The following is a 16,409-nucleotide window of genomic DNA, read 5'->3' on the forward strand; positions in this document are numbered from 1 at the left end:
TGTGTGAAAAGAATGGAACAACACAGCCTCCTCGTTTTGTTAAATATTGTTGTTACAGATAAGCAGACCAATATTCTGATGGTCTTATTTAAGGGGCTGTCTACTGTGGTCAGAGGCTGGAACAGCCAGAAGTTTAGGGCAATTCTGTGGGTAATGTAATCTGTCTCATGGAATGACAACATTACACTACACCCAGTGATACATAGCAAAACACTAGGTTTTAAAATATAAAAATCACCAGGATAATTAGGGATGTTGTGTCGTGCAATATTATACCATACCCTCATTACCAAAGATGCAAAAAAATCAGTATAAAATTTGTGTTTGTATTATGTTGTTTTGATCTGATAGGATCAATAATGTTTACATGTTTGAGAAGAAGTGGTTTGTATAAAAAACATTTTATTTTAACAGCTCTAATTGTTTTTTACAATCCTAAATGAGATGAGAAAACACACAGGGAAGGGTAAAACTATTCCTCCAAGGAAAATACTTGGTCCTTGCTTGTTGACTATCCTCTTGTGCTCTCCTCTTGGTTTACAACAGCGGAATTTAAATCAACCGTGAAAGCTTGTTTTGAAAGATTTTGTGGTTAGGGAACCATCCATGACATTTTCTAAGAATTCTAAGAGAATTCCAAGGTATTCCTATGAATGAAAACAGCTCCTTGGCAACACAAATCCATTTACATACTTTACTTGCAACTGTTATATATGAACTTAAGTTGAAACTTCAACTTTGTCTGGCAAGCCACCCAATTTATTTGCTGGCACTGAGGCAACACATCATTGTATTCTGGAAGGCTTGGTCTTATATTAATTAGTTAATATATTATTAGCTTTGTATAGGGATTTGTTTTTAGAAAATACACACATTATTAACTGTGACATACATTTTTGTGTTTCCTTAAATATTTTATCTCACTGCAAGGTGAAAGGCTTTTAACATAAAGGAAGCCAATAAGCAATAAACAAAAATATAGTTTTGTTCATCAAGGGATTTCACCAACTCTAAAATATTCTTTCTGAATATGTTAGGGACTCATACACAGTCTTAATATTTAAGTCTAGACTAAAAACTTACTTGTTTAGTTTAGCTTTTGGTAATTATTTTTCCCTTTAGATAAGGCTGCAGATGCAGGGGTTCGTGGACATTGTGGTAAACTGAGATGCTCGTGCTGTTGTTTGCACATTGCCTGTCTATGTTACCTTCTGACTCTCTCCCTTTAGTTAGGCTGTTTTACTCCAATCTGCCAGACTCATTAGCCGCACAGTGTTTGGGAACACTGTGTTGGGAACACAGGTGAGAACCCAGGTAAGAAACACAGAGCCACGAGCAGGAACACAAGGGAAAATAAACAGACTGGAGAGCTGAAATGACAGAGACAGATTAGGAAAGACATGTGAAATGTCAAATAATAATGAGAGTCTGGAAATCTGCCGTCAGGCCATCATTCCAAGACTGGCATTCAAATTACTGAACAGATTGGACCATACTATGGTATGGCCAATTCTATGGTAAATGGGACAAATTCCTAGACTATTTTAAAGTGATTGGTATTACATACATTAGTAAATTCAAGATCCGTGGGGGAGGCCTGTATCTTACTAAGATAATGAATTAGTGGACACTGTATAAGTATTATTAATGTGGCCCTTTAGGAAAATCAATTGCCCATGCCTGGTTTAAATGCATGTGTATTGTTGAACTTGCTCTTGCTAGCTACAGTAGTTTATATGTATATCCCCCTGCAGCTGGATGATTATCATCACCCTGCTCCACAGGAACGCCTTCTTACCCTGCTGCTTTTAACCAGTGCAGCTCTGGGTCTCTGTCTCCGCTTTAGTAGAGCTCAGGCACTCTCAGCCATGCTCTCCCGGACTGCAGCTCTCTGACTAACTTCTCGCTAAAGGAATGGGCAGACTGATGGAGGTGGACATGGAGGTGGCTGCTCCTCCACCACCCTCAGCTGAACGTGAGGAGCAGTCATTCGAGAGGAATGCGCTGGCATCCGAGGAAAGCTCCCATTATTTAAGATCAGTGAGCAGCGAGTCGAGCTCATTCATCATGGTTCAGCCTAAAACCCGTCTGGAGGCGCCGTCCAAGCTGTGGATGATCATGGTTATAACCGTCATGATTGTTCTCCAGGTTGCTTCGACCACAGGACTCCTCATCTATCTAAACATGTCCATGGCTCAAGTAAGCTCTTTTAAAAACTTCTCAAACTTATTTTCAGCTTTGGATAAACAGGTATCTGACAGTATGTGAGTGTACAGTAGTTAGTTAACTGGGTTAGTCCGCTTCTTCTTCTTGTTGTTCTGTAAAGTTAAACTAGCGCAGGCTAGCAACCCCCTGGACCCCATAGCAACCCTCAACTAACTCCGCCGCCTGATCCGCGATAACAACAGGGCTTATTACACGGTACATTGTTTACTCGGAATGTACAGCCCCAAAGACTGGCGTTTTCTTAATAAAGTGTTTTTTTAAAGTGTTACACACGTACTCACACTTTTCCCCAACACTCACTAAAGTAACTAGTTAGAAATATGTGTTAATAAATCACTAAAATACAACAATACTTACGGACTACTTTGCTTGAAACCTCAAAGTCCGCGGTTTAATAGCTAAAGTAAGGGATTGGCGGATTGATACCAAGCCAGTGTTTTTTGGTCTTTGTCATATATATTTAACACTTTCTCTGATTTAGTTTCTCCGATTTTGCTATTTATAAGTATATGTTTAAGTAATATAAACATTGCTGTTTTATTCTATAATCTACAGACAACATGTCTCCCAAAGTCCAAATAAAAATATTGTCATTTAGAGCATTTATTTGCAGAAAATGAGAAATGGCTGAACTTTCAGACCTCAAATAATGCAAAGACAACACGTTCACATTCAAAAAGTTTTAAGATATTTGGTGAAATAACCCTGTTTTGAAATCACAGTTTTCATATACCTTGGCATGTTCTCCTCCACCAGTCTTACACACTGCTTTTGGATAACTTTATGTCACACCTGTTGCAAAAATTCAAGCAGTTCAGCTTGGTTTGATGGCTGTGATCATCCATCTTCCTCTTGATTATATTCATTATACTCCAGAGGTTTTCAATTTGTTGAAATCAAAGAAACTCATCATTTTTAATTGGTCTTTTATTTGTTTCCAGAGCTGTATACTAGAGCATCTCAAAAATTTTGATCATCATTTAAAAGTTACTTTATTTCAGTAAATCAGTTTAAAATGTGAAACTCATATATTAAATTGATATATTACACACAGAGTGATCTATTTTAGGCGTTTATTTATTTTATTCATGATGATTTTGGCTTACAGCCAAGGAAAACCAAAAAAATCAGGAATATTATGTAAGACCAATTGGTACTTTTGGCAGTTTGGGCAGTGTGCCAAGTCCTGCTGAAAAAATGAAATCCGCATCTCCATAAAAGTTGTCAGCAGAGGGAAGCATGAAGTGCTGTAAGATTTTTCGGGAAAACACTGCACTGACATTGGACTTGATAAAACACAGTGGATCAACACCAGCAGATGACATGTCTCTCCAAACCATCACTGATTGTGGAAAATGAAATGCATCCCCCAACCAAAAAAAGTTTTAAAATCTTCATAAAAATTACATTACAGGCCAAATTACTATTATTATTTTCACTGAAAGCAGCAGCCTGTTGTTTTTGGGATATTAATCTTTGGTGGTATTTGCATTTTTAGATTGAACAATGATATAAAAAGAACCGGATGGTACTATGATATTATGTTTACGATATTATGTTTATGTTATTTGTTCTACTCCTAGCACCCTGTAGCATCACTCAATTATTTTTGTGTTTTACGTCAAGTTACCTTCAGGATATTTACATTAATATGCACGCTGCATAATCTTGATATTGGTCACAACCTTCATAACATGAACAATTTAGTTGATTTAGTACTGGACTGAAGAAAGACATAAACCAGTCTTTTATAATTGCTAGGCCGGTCTCTGCTGTCAAGTTGAATTTGTGCATCTGTCAGTGAGTCTTTTTAGAGGCTCATGCTCAGCTTGGCTGCAGAGAAGTGACATTAGTTTGGAAAGCACTGAACATAATGCTTAAGGGTCATGAAAATAACCCGACCTTGCCAAAACAAAAACCACAAGGCTTTGGCAGAAAACTACCCTTGCTAGACTACAGCTGACCTACAAACATCTTCACTCCCACAGAGACGTTGTAAAACAAACACAAACTAAATCATTTTCTTAACCTATGTTGTTTATTTGACCCCAACAAATGTTTTTGTTTCCATTTATAACTGGTTCAGAATAAGTATAATAACATGATAAGAGGGGCAAAGAACTTGAAAATGCAGCGAACTTTACAATGTAGCGACCTACATTTAAATTGAATGTTATACAGGTAGGTAAACGTACTATGTATCATGTCAGCATCACCATCACAATGTGTGCATGTGCAATAATGACGTCACCGGACACGTGCAGTGTCACATGGAGCAAATTACACAATATATGTCATACTACAACTTGTTTGATACATCAGGAACATACACGCCCAATATCATTGGTATTGGGCTAATGGTACAAATCAGTGCATACAAAAAAGGCCTGCTGTTTGGATGATGCTCTGACCAGTCATCTAGACATCATATTTTGGTTCTTGTCAGTCACTCAGATTATCATGCCTGTCCATCTTCCTGCTTTCAGCATCAAGGACTGAATGTTCACCTACAGTCTAACTAATCTCACCTTTGATTGGTCCCACTATAACCAGAAAATCAGTATTAATAAGTTCACATCAAGTTAGTGGTTTAATATTACAGCTGATCATGTTTATATAGTGTGTAATGCCTCTTGTGATTACTTGTACAGTGTAGATTGTTATTAAATTGTATACATTTTAATTTAATTATATAATTAGTTCTCATTCTCCATTGGTAACAACAAACATCTAATAGAGTACAGATGGTTATGATAAACAGTGAGTAATCATGGCTGTTTGTTCTGAGTGAGAGTGTAATACTAGGTGTGCCTATGTGTTTTGGTTTCTTTGTTTAATTATATTTGAAGGATTTTACCATGAACTTAAACGTGTAAAAGATTTCCTGCTTGATGCTGAATTCTACATTAACGATCCAGATGTTCCATGTCCGAGTTGCTCTACCCATGTGTTTAGGAAACGGGAGAACTGATTGGGTGTTTGAAGAACAAAGTCAGACATTGATGTTAGCCAGTGCCTTTTCCACTGCTCAGCTATGAGAATTATATATAAAACAATACAGCTTTAGAGTCTATCTGAGCTGAAAATGGACCACAGATGGATAGAGGAATAGAAACATTGCAAGCCATGGTTACCCTGGTGGGTCAGACACTGGACAGGAAGTATTCATTAAATTAATTAAAGCAAAATGTAACACTCTTGGCTTCAAACAGTACTAACTGTATGTTGGGATTTATTTATACAGTGGCCTGCAAAAGTATTTACCCCCCTTGGAATGTTTCATGTTTTGTTACTTCACAACCTGGAGTTTAATGCAGCCTTTGGGGCCATTCAGAAAAAGTGTGTATATACTGACAAATCATGTGACAATTAGTTTGCACACAGGTGGACTTCATTTTACTAAGCATGTGACTTCTGAAGGTAATTGGTTGCACCAGGACTTTTAAATGGCTTCATAGCAAAGGGGTAAATACATATGCACATGCCAATTTTTTATTATTATTTTCACAATTTTTATATATTTCATTTTATCAAATAAGACTATTTTGTGCAGATGCATCACATACAATTTAAATGATTTAAATACAGGTTGTAATGTAGCAAAATAGGTAACAAGCCAAGGGGGTGAATACATTTGCAAGCCACTGTATATATGTCCAAACGTTTGTAGACGAAACTTTAGAATTACTCTTTAATTAAAGATTCTAAACTTTAAGCCTTTAAACTATGAAGCCTGTCTGTAAATATTATCTGACCATAAATATTATTGGAGGCCAGCATATTAGCATTTGTCTGTTAACAATATGCTGAAAAAATACATCATTTGAAAGTTTGGAGCAGAATAGTTTCAATGCTACCAAAAACCAGGATTAGCAACTTTGCAGGAGGTTAGTTACAATGCTAACTGCCGGCATCTGTAGTGACAGCAGAGGCTAGAATGAGCAGGTTAGCTGTAATGCTAACAGTCAGCCTTTGCCACACACCATGAGTAGGTTAGCTGCAATGCTAACAGCTGGTCTTGGCAGAGTTAGAACATTAATGTTAACAGTCACAGAAGCCAAACTTGGCAAGAATGGAATGGGTTAGCTATGAAGTTAACAGGTGGGCTCACCAAGTTCAGGGCAGTTTAGCCACAATGCTTAAAGCCAGAGTGGAGTGGGCGAATGGAATGAGGGAGGTTTGGGCGAATAAGAAGCATTTGTTTGGGTGCTCCAGCTTTACCACACAGCTGATGCTCTACTACTAAATGAAAAACATAGTGCTTCTTTATTACATAAGCTATATATTATTCAATAAAGAAAAATATGATGAATAAAAAAATCTGACTAAAATTTAAAAAGCTAAATGCTTTAGCAAAGGGGAACACACTGCTGTTTTTAAAATCACTATTACTTCTGTCACCCATGCTAATGATCAGGGGAGTTACTATATTTGAGTCTGCTTTTTTTCTATTTTTTTGTTATGACAGTTCTGGAAGCAATACAGTGTTTAGGAGAGGGTTGCACTCTATACTCTTTGGTCACATATAGATAATGTTTCCTCCACCTGTACTCCAAACTGCTTTCAGTTTTAACAGAATTACACTGTGATTGGACTTTGATTGGCTCTGTCAGGGGAAATCTCTTTGGGGAAATGATACATTTAGTGTTTCTGATTTAAAATCCTTGTTTTTTCTTTTTCTGGCTGACGAACAGGTGCGGAGTGAGGGTGTTTCTGAAGAGCTTCGGTGTCTGGGGCTGCTGAACGCTCTGGAAAAAGAGCAGGAGGTGCCTGATGGCCTTGTACAGCTATTTGGTGAACCGTGCATCAAACTGGCTGAGGGAATTAAGGCATATATCTCCAAGGTAAGCGTGGATACCTTATGAGTTTTGATCATACGATTAATTTTAAAGATCTGAATTAGCTTTCCCATGTCATTATGCTTTGTTATAAATCAGAAATTATTGACAGACTAGCTGATATATGTCTTGGTGGAGTTTTATAGACCTAAGGAAATACAAAGGAAAGTCCTTATAGGCAAGTCTGTGTGCTTGGTGGCCATCTTTGCAACGCTGTCCACATCAAGGGAAGCTTTTCCCTCGAGCAGGTCAAACCTTTTCTGTTCTCAGCACAAGCAGCACGCTGATTGGCTGTTATTATTGGACAGGACTTAATCTATAAACAGACATTCCATATTGAGAGTCACATTCATTTTCCAATCAGTGGCTGGTCTCCTGAGTAATAACATTTCTTGGAACATCTTCGGAACACAATTCCTTAAACCAAGTCTCATCAGTGACATTTTTTCATTTATAACATGTATGAAATGGCTCCTTGGAAGCAATTGAAATTCATTTCAGGCCTCCAATTCTATCTGTTTGGACTCCAGCTATGACTCAGGCCACATGTGTCAAAGTAGATCATTGTTGGAGAAACGCAAATTAGAAATCATTTGAGAAACACACAAAATAAAACCAAAAATCATCTGCTTCTAATCAGTGAGGCTTGATGCCTAACCCCAAAAAATGCATTCCCCAGTTTTGTCAGATCAGACCTGCCATTGCTGAAGTCAGTGTCTGCTTAAACGTCCTGTGAAGCGGGTGTGTTTGGAGTGGGAGGGTTGTTGAAGAGCTTTTACAGACCACAAAAATGTGATGCAATGTGATCACTGCAACAACAGCTTTCTTCTATTGACACTGGCAGTATCCCACTGGACTCTTCTGCTAGTTTCCCATCCTCGAGAAGGCCTCATGAACTCATTCATACTCATTATGATGTTATAATATTTATTAGATGAAGGATCATTTAATCAGCTCCTACTTTTAATTTTAATCTTTATTTTATTCAAGGCTCTCACCAATATGTAATAAGCAGGGATTAAAAAAGCCAATATTGGTGCCTATCTACATTTGATACAGGGCAGCCAATCTGAACAGAAATAATTTCCATACAAACATCTGAATTTCAATACACTAGACGAATTGTAGTAAGAATATAATATATAGATATATATATATATGTATATATATATATATATATATATATATATATATATATATATATATATATATATATATATTATATAGATAGTATATTATATATAATATATAATAGAAAATATATATGGATAGAGTGATAATACATATGTCTGTCATCAGTTTATAGATCACTACCAGCTGAGGCTGATAGCTAACACATGTCTCCAATACAACATGTATCAAGCAGATCCAGCTTTTCTTCTTGTATGAACTTGGCAGATATGATCTGAAACTAAGAGCCTTACTTTGTGTTAATATTGCTAATTAAAGATTTATGATGTTACAGCAGCCAAGACACATAGTATGAATTGGCTTCCTGGACCCAGATCAGTCCTAATCCTACATTTATAACCACTATTTATCACCACTTGCTAATTTTTAAAGGTAGACTTTGGTTTAACCTGATTCTGAGAAACATTCTGAGACAAAAAAAAACTTTGACTGGCTTGCCCACAATTAATTACTAAATAATTGCTACATTAAGGTAAACCCTAATACAAAATTAGGCTTCAGTTGCTTTTAGCAGTGGACCTGCATCCTCTGAACTGATGTACCATCAAATCCACACCATAGTTCTGAGATTAGTATAAAGCCCCTTTAGAAAAATAGAGGAAAACATTGCAGCAGAACACATCAATACTCTTGTTTGTTGGATGAACTGGTTTTGCAGAAGGCAGGCAAGCATGTAAGCAGAAATGAGTTTAAAATAATTAATAGTCAGATAAAGGCTTTGGCTTAGGCATCGTCACAGGCCCAGGTATTGCGACTTCTGGACACTCACAGATACTGCCATATATGGTTGGCAAGGGTGGAGCCAATCCTCTGGGAAATCGGGCAGGACCAAATTGCTGGTAAAGGGGATGATGGAGGGAAAAGTCGAATTTAAATGTTGTACAAAATAGACAAAAGTTTACACAAATTTTTGTTTCAACTGAATGTTTGAAATTGTTAAACTATATAAAACTTGTATAGTATATTTATTAAATTAATTAATCTTTTTTTTTTGTATTTTGTTGCCAATAATATTATTCCTGCAAACCCCAAACACTAAAATTTCATGATATTATTTTTAGGGCCATATCGCTCACCCGTAATATCAAGATTGCTTTTTAGTCATATTGTCCAGCCCTACTGCCAACAGTCTGCAGTTCAGCTCATATTCTTCACATACCCATACAATAGCAGTTTAGTTTGGCCTGCAACACTTAGTAAAGTTTGCAAGTCAGCATATCTGGACATCAAGAACTCAAATGACATGGAACCCTTCACCTCTTTGAGCTATTGATTTCATCCATGATGTTTTTCTTTCCACTTAGTTTTTTTTCTCTCTCTTTCTTTGACATCTCATGAGCTACTCTTGAGAAAACTGCTCTGGTAAACCTGATACGTGACCTTTTTGATTCCACAAGAGAAAGTCGATCACGTATGATGTCAGCACTTCTTTGTGTTGTTGGCAGGAATTTGGATGGAATCTCAGTGTCTTTTACTCTTTCTCTGTGGCTGTATGTTGGATCCAGAAAGGATAAATGTGTCCTGAATGACGTTATTGGCACAAAAGCTCAGAGAGCCTCCTGGCAGAACTCTATTTAGTCAGCATGGCTCCACTGGCCTCTGGCAGAGCGAAGCTACAAAACAATTTCCTGCTCACCACTTTAACGGCACCCCGTACATTGTTTAATAAGCAGATATCTGAACTGTTGACCTGGTGATCAGTAAACCCAGAGCGGTAGACATTGTTTTCTTGGTTGTTGTTGCAAATCTGAGTAACATTTCTTCTTTCTTTTTTTCAGGTAACAGAAAACATCATCTCCCAGCATGTATTTCAAGGTAACGTTATACCCGTGTAACCTAAATAATTGCTTTACATCATCCTAAGATAAGCTTTCCCTCCCTTCCCCCATTGCGCGCGCACACACACACACACACACTCGTTAACCACACACACCCATTTTTTTCTTGGAAGCTGCATTCTTTTACCAGTAATAACAAAGGCGTGGTGAATCTCAGTAATATTGTTTTCTCACATGTAGCTCACTGAAAACAATGGAGAGATTCTGTTGAATATGCAGTTTATAAAATCTCGGTCAGACATACTCTACTTTTGTTTGTAGGTCATGTGGAATTAAATCTTTTACATTGAAGTTTTGTAAAGTTGTTATATTATATATATACAATGTTTTTGTTTGACAGTGACTTTACACTGAAGTGCATACAAAATAATTGAAGTTAATAAATTAAGTGTTAAAGAGAACTTATTGTATGCAGAAATGTGGAACGTGTTCTGAATAAAGCTCTGGAAGATTTTTTGGCAGTAATCCATTTAGTCAGCATGCCTTTTTTGGCCTCTCGTACTGGAAGGTTATTGTTGTTTGTATTTAAAAAGCATGTTTTATTGAATAATAATTATAGTAAAAAAACTTTTTTGAAAGTGCAGACTTTGTCAAAAGGGAATGCAAGTTAAATATTTCTGCCATGAAAAACACACAAAATGTCCGAAAAGAAACTTAAAAAAAAACTTCTTATCTTTCCATAAAAGCCATTTTAGATAATTTCTATTAGTGCATTGCAGTGATGTAGAATAGCACACACAGTGCAATGTGTCAAAAAGTGATGTTAGTGAAAAATGCCCATCAGTTGTTAGCCAGCCAGCAAATATTAGTATAATTAGATGTGCTGAACATACATAATTTTTTTCTGGTTTGCACCGAGTCCTGGTACCGTTTGAAGGTTAAACTGGACTGTAGTGGCTTAGGTTTGTCTCAAAAACAATCAGAGCTTAGCTTAGGTACAATAATTTGATGGACATGGGAAAAGCTTTGTAATAGATTACACAAGCTACACTAACTGGATATTCAGTGAAAAAATCTGATTGTCTTCTGGTCTTTTAGGCTGTAACTCAATGAAGGCAGTCTGAGACTTTCTTGTTCTGTAAGAAATAAGTGAACAAATTTGACAAAATGGCAGACTCCATTTTGGCTCAATTTCTATGGAACAGAAAAGCATTCTAAAGAGGAAAGCATGACATCATGACAGTCATTGGTCTATTCATTATAAAATAAATGGAAAAATGGAAAGAACAACTACTAGATTAAAAATGATTAAAAAATGGAGCTGCAATTTGTTGGCATGACAGTGACAACATGTAAGTTGTGTTACACATGTAAAGTAGGGGTTCCATAGACTAATTGTTTAGGACATCTACTAATCGCAGCTATAGAGAGCTGGCAACTAATCAGTAGGCTAAAAAAACATTAGCATAGATGCAGACAGATAGTAAGAAATCAGCTTGTCTGCGAATCACAGTACAATAAAAATAATTCTGCAATGCATAATAAAATAATGAAGCATTCAATGCTAATCGCTAACATCTACATAAATAGTGACAAATTTGGTTTTGCTTTTATTATGGAAATTATTTGTCAACAAGTAGATTCTTTTTTTAATAACTAGTCAACTCCTAATGTAAAGTTGAATTATGTAAGAGTGGAATTCAAAGTGGAATTACATTTTAATACATTTTATTACATCTGTTTAGTATAACAAAACAAAATCTCCAATGGTCACACAGTAAGGTTTCAGAGACAGCTGCTCACTATATATTTGTACTTTTGTGTTTCTGACAGAAAGACAAACAGCCCCACCACAGACAACATTTCTCACTGGCGGGAATTCACGCCCTTCTGCTCATCTTACTCTCAGAGACAGTGGTTTACAGGGTACGTATACAATGTGTATCTCTGGGGGTGGGGAACTCTGCTTTTGTATAAACTTCTAAACTACTTCTATTGTAACACTGCTATAACCCAGACCTAGAGCACAGCAGAAGAGCTCGAGACAAAGCTACTGTTTGCACTGTTTACCGATTTCACAGAGGACCACACTTGAGAAATGTTTCTACAAGTCCTGTCAGCTCTCAGACAGTGGTTTAGAAATTGTTACCACAGAATGCTGTTGAGGTCATGGACACTGACGAACAAAAGGTTTGAGGTCTTAAACCCTAATTGCCAAACTGGAGTAAAAGCAAAGCTGCACTGAGTTTGATTATATGAGGCATCATATGGTCAGTGCACAGACAGTACTTTGGGTGCATTTTCTTGTATTTAGTCAATAAATTATATCTATTTTGGCAGTTATTTTAGACAGCACTGGAATGATGTTGAGTTGTAGGATGATGTTGAATTTTAGCATCAGAAAGTGTAGAATTTGCTCTTCCTGTGCTTTTTGTAGTTTTTTTTACCGCAAGTTTATTTATTACCTATTTATTTGATTAGCCCCCCACATGGAGTAATGAAGCAGTGGTAAAAATCAAATTGGGGGCAAGTCAGGGAGTTTAGAGCCCCTGTGTTTCATTAAAAACTTCTATTTCTAATGCCTAATGTATATTATCGATACATGGGCAAACAAAAACGAATGTGATACTGATTTGATATTTTGTCCCACCTTTAGCCATATTAAGAAGTTTCACTTCTTCTTTTAGAATACATTTCCACGAATACCACTCCGTTTAGTTTAACAAATAAGATGTAACTAACAAGATATGTAATGTAAAAAGTCTTCTGCAGACCATAAAGGACATTTTGTGCCAACGCTGCTTAGCTTAAAACCTCCATTAGTAACTGCAGGCCATCTTCAGGCCTTGTTGTGATGTGAATCATAATAGGAAGCACTGCGTCACTCATATTTAATCTAATACTCTCATCTAATCCTCAAGACCCCTGACAGAAATTCACGTTGAATCACTATAAATCTCATTCAGAAGAATCTTTTATTTTTTTATCTCTTTCTTTATGCTTTTTGAAGATTATTTTACCTTTTGATCACAGTGATGTGACTAGGGTGCCTAAACTTTTACATGGCACTGTGGTAGGGCTGCAACTGTTAGTCGTCATATTCAACAATGTTGATTATAGAACTTAAATTTCACATTTAAATGCCTTATGTGCATTTAAAGAGCATTTAAAAGTATCGTCCTATCATGTTAAAGTCATAGAGAAAGCTAGGAACAGGAGTTGTGCCCACAAAAAGCTAGAGATAAGGGGCATGGTAGAAATAATCAGTGATTATACGAATAATCAGACAAAATACTAAGACTTTCAAAATACATTACATTACATTACATTTGGCAGAGACTTAATAGAAGTTAAAGGTAAAACAACTTTAGATAGGGCCTAAACGAGGTCAAAGGGAAATAATGGGATAGAGGAGTAGAGAAGGGGAAGAAGGAAATGAGGTTAGAAGTAGTTAGTTTGTTAGAGGTGTTAAGAGAGTAAGTGCTCTTTGAAAAGCTCTGTCTTCAAAATAGTTATTAACTGTTGCAGCCCTACATTGTGTGTAACTGTAGAACTTTTTGAAGTCGATCTGAACTTTCCTTTTGATTCCCTTCAGGCCCAACATCTCTAACCCCTCAGCCGGACCTGCATCAGTCCTGCCGTCACCCTGTGCGCTCCTGGGGCAACCAGAGCTTTGGCTCCCACCTCCACAACATGACCGTGTCTAACGGCCGTCTGCGCATCCCCAAGGCTGGGCGCTACTACCTTTATGCCCAGGTCTACTTCCGCTACCTCACCCTGTCTAGCAGCGACCGGCAGTCTAGTTCTGAAAGCCACCAGGTGGTTCAGTGCGTGTACAAGAAGACGGCGTACGCTCGGCCCATTCAGCTGCTGAAGGGAGTCGGCACTAAGTGCTGGGCTCCGGACAGTGAGAACGCGCTTCACTCAGTTTATCAGGGAGGACTTTTTGAGCTGCGGGCGGGTGACGAAATCTTTGTGTCTGTCTCCTCGCCCTCAGCTGTGCATGCAGAAGACTCCTCGAGCTACTTCGGGGCGTTCTGCTTTGACCTGTGACCTCCAAAGTAGTGGGCGGTGGTTTTGTTTTCTTATATGAGCCAGAGACAAATGAGTCTTTCTGGAGTGACCCAGATGAGGACTGTGAGAAAAAGGAAAATCGAGAGGATTTAGGAAGTCATCCATGGCTTCCTGTTTACTCAAAAACCTCCATGGAGCAGCGAGCGCTGGTGACTCAAAGGCTTAACAGTCAGCCAGCCAGCTTCATGGTGTACAAATGCCACAGACGATTATCAAAACCAGTTGGAAAAGGAAAGTGGTTGCATTGCGGTTGTGGTAGAATGTGGTGACGCCTGTGTAGAAGGCCAAGCTGCTTTCCTGCCACAATTGAGAAGTGTGTGTGTGTGTATACTCTGGATTTTGAATTTTTTAACTTTAATTTATATACTGAAGAACTTTTCAGCAATCGCTGCTTTTGTTTAAAGCCACTGTGACTATAGAAACCCCAGATCCAACAGCATGACAGCTGAAGTGAGGTTTCCCCCTCATAAAATGTGCAACAGGACCTTAAATAAGGCGCTCTCTGGCACGGATGATCTGGAGCTCATGGGAAAGCAGCAGAGGAATTTAGTGAACTCTGTACGTATTAGTGCAGATGTGAAGAGTGCTGCCAGATGCGTGGAAAATATGTACTCGTCCGGGTGGATAGACATGCTAGGGACTTGTGCTCACAGCTGCTTGTCTCTTTTTCTGTGATGGAGACTCTTAAATGCCCAGAGGAAGTAAGTAAAAAAAAATCAAAGTAGCAAAACTACCGAACTGTGCCTAATTTAATAATATAGTGAATTTACTTGATTCACATTGGTTCCATGTGAGTAAAAAACAAAATGCTTCAGTTCAGTGTTGTTCTTAAACATAGTCATTTCTAGGGATGTTCCGATCCGATCCATTGATTTAGAACTAGGGTTGATTCGGGCATATTTAAAAGAATTGGGCAGTGGTTATTCAAATCTTGTTCCAGTTTTGAGCCTTTGTTTTAATCACAGTGTTCAGAGTGCCATGTGGTCTCCTGAAAATGCCATTAACAGACATAAGAAGCTAAATAAGGGAGTTAAGTTAGAGTCTGCACTGTGAATCATAACATAACATAGCATTTCGATAAACAACAGATATTAGTCCAAAATGCTGCACTTTAAAAAGTCACTACTAAATTAAATAAATTAGTTCAGAATTATATAAAATAAAAATAGCTGAAAGAATTACAAAAAAAAAAATAACATGAATTTACTTCAGTATTAATCAGAAGCACATCTTACTTAAAAACTGTGTGGCTGCATTATTTATACAAACACAAAGATCAGATTCAGATCTTTAAGGTATCAGAGATACTGGTTGATAATCTACATTAAGAGGCACAGATCAGATCAGGGGGACTAAACAACCTGATTGGAACATCCCTATTATTTCAGATGGTTTTCATGTTTTGATCTCATTTGAATGAAGTTATTTCTTTAAATTCAAGGCAAGAACAGACAATGCTTAACATTTTTTTCTACATGTACAGCTATTTATGAACATTCTGGCCATTAGTGAACATCAGTGTAATCTCTGTGTTTGGTTGTACCCATAGACTGGAATATGTCAGTAAATAAACAACTGTGCCATATTATAATAGTGCCACTTTTTCAGTGAGATGCATTTTAACTAAAACCACTCTGTTCAGTGTTCACAACTGATTGTAATCTTATATTTAATGTGAACAGTCTCTTGCACACAATCACCATCACTGTCTAGCTTCAAACCTTCATTAGTAACTGCATCACTGTGGGCCTGAGGCCATCTTCAGGCCTCAATGTGATGTGAATCATAATGGGAAGCACTGCGTCACTCAATACTCACTAGACCCCCAAACCCTCAAGACCCCCTGACAGAAATTCACATTGAATCACCATAAGTTTCATCCAGAACCCACATGATTAAACTACAGAGAAGACCCCTGAGGGGGTGTCTGTGTAACTAAATATAATTAAAAAAAAATGTATTAATGTGCCAAGTGAAAAAAAGAGTTCACCTTTTCTCTCAGTTTTTTGCATTCTCTAATTATTTTTACTCTAAAATGAAATGATGCATATGCTGTAGCTAACTTTTTTAAGTAAAACCCTATGTCATGGGTTTCCTAACACTCCTAAACAATTAAACCTTTTCCACCCTTTTTTTTTAGGAAAATACTGCCATGATGTTACAATACAATACATGATTAAATTACTCACTTTTCCAGACATCAAAATGTTACTCTTTTCTTTTGACTCCTCTTTTTCACATGTTCCCCATCAGACTTTACATATATATTATTATTTTTTAAAATGTATTATTAAATGTATTT

General features: G+C 37.2%; 1 protein-coding gene across 1 annotated transcript; it reads left to right on the forward strand.

The window, feature by feature from the left end:
* The first annotated feature begins 1,793 nt into the window (after positions 1–1,793).
* tnfsf10l3 (tumor necrosis factor (ligand) superfamily, member 10 like 3) lies at positions 1,794–16,313 on the forward strand. The gene is made up of 5 exons (XM_007254135.4): positions 1,794–2,199; positions 6,921–7,070; positions 10,034–10,070; positions 11,867–11,959; positions 13,629–16,313. Exons 1-5 carry the CDS (start codon positions 1,915–1,917, stop codon positions 14,084–14,086), a joined length of 1,023 nt encoding a protein of 340 aa, XP_007254197.1. The 5' UTR covers positions 1,794–1,914; the 3' UTR covers positions 14,087–16,313.
* The last annotated feature ends 96 nt before the right edge of the window (positions 16,314–16,409 follow it).

The sequence above is a fragment of the Astyanax mexicanus genome, chromosome 17 (genome assembly GCF_023375975.1).
Source record: "Astyanax mexicanus isolate ESR-SI-001 chromosome 17, AstMex3_surface, whole genome shotgun sequence".
In the NCBI taxonomy this organism is placed as follows: Eukaryota; Metazoa; Chordata; class Actinopteri; order Characiformes; family Acestrorhamphidae; genus Astyanax; species Astyanax mexicanus.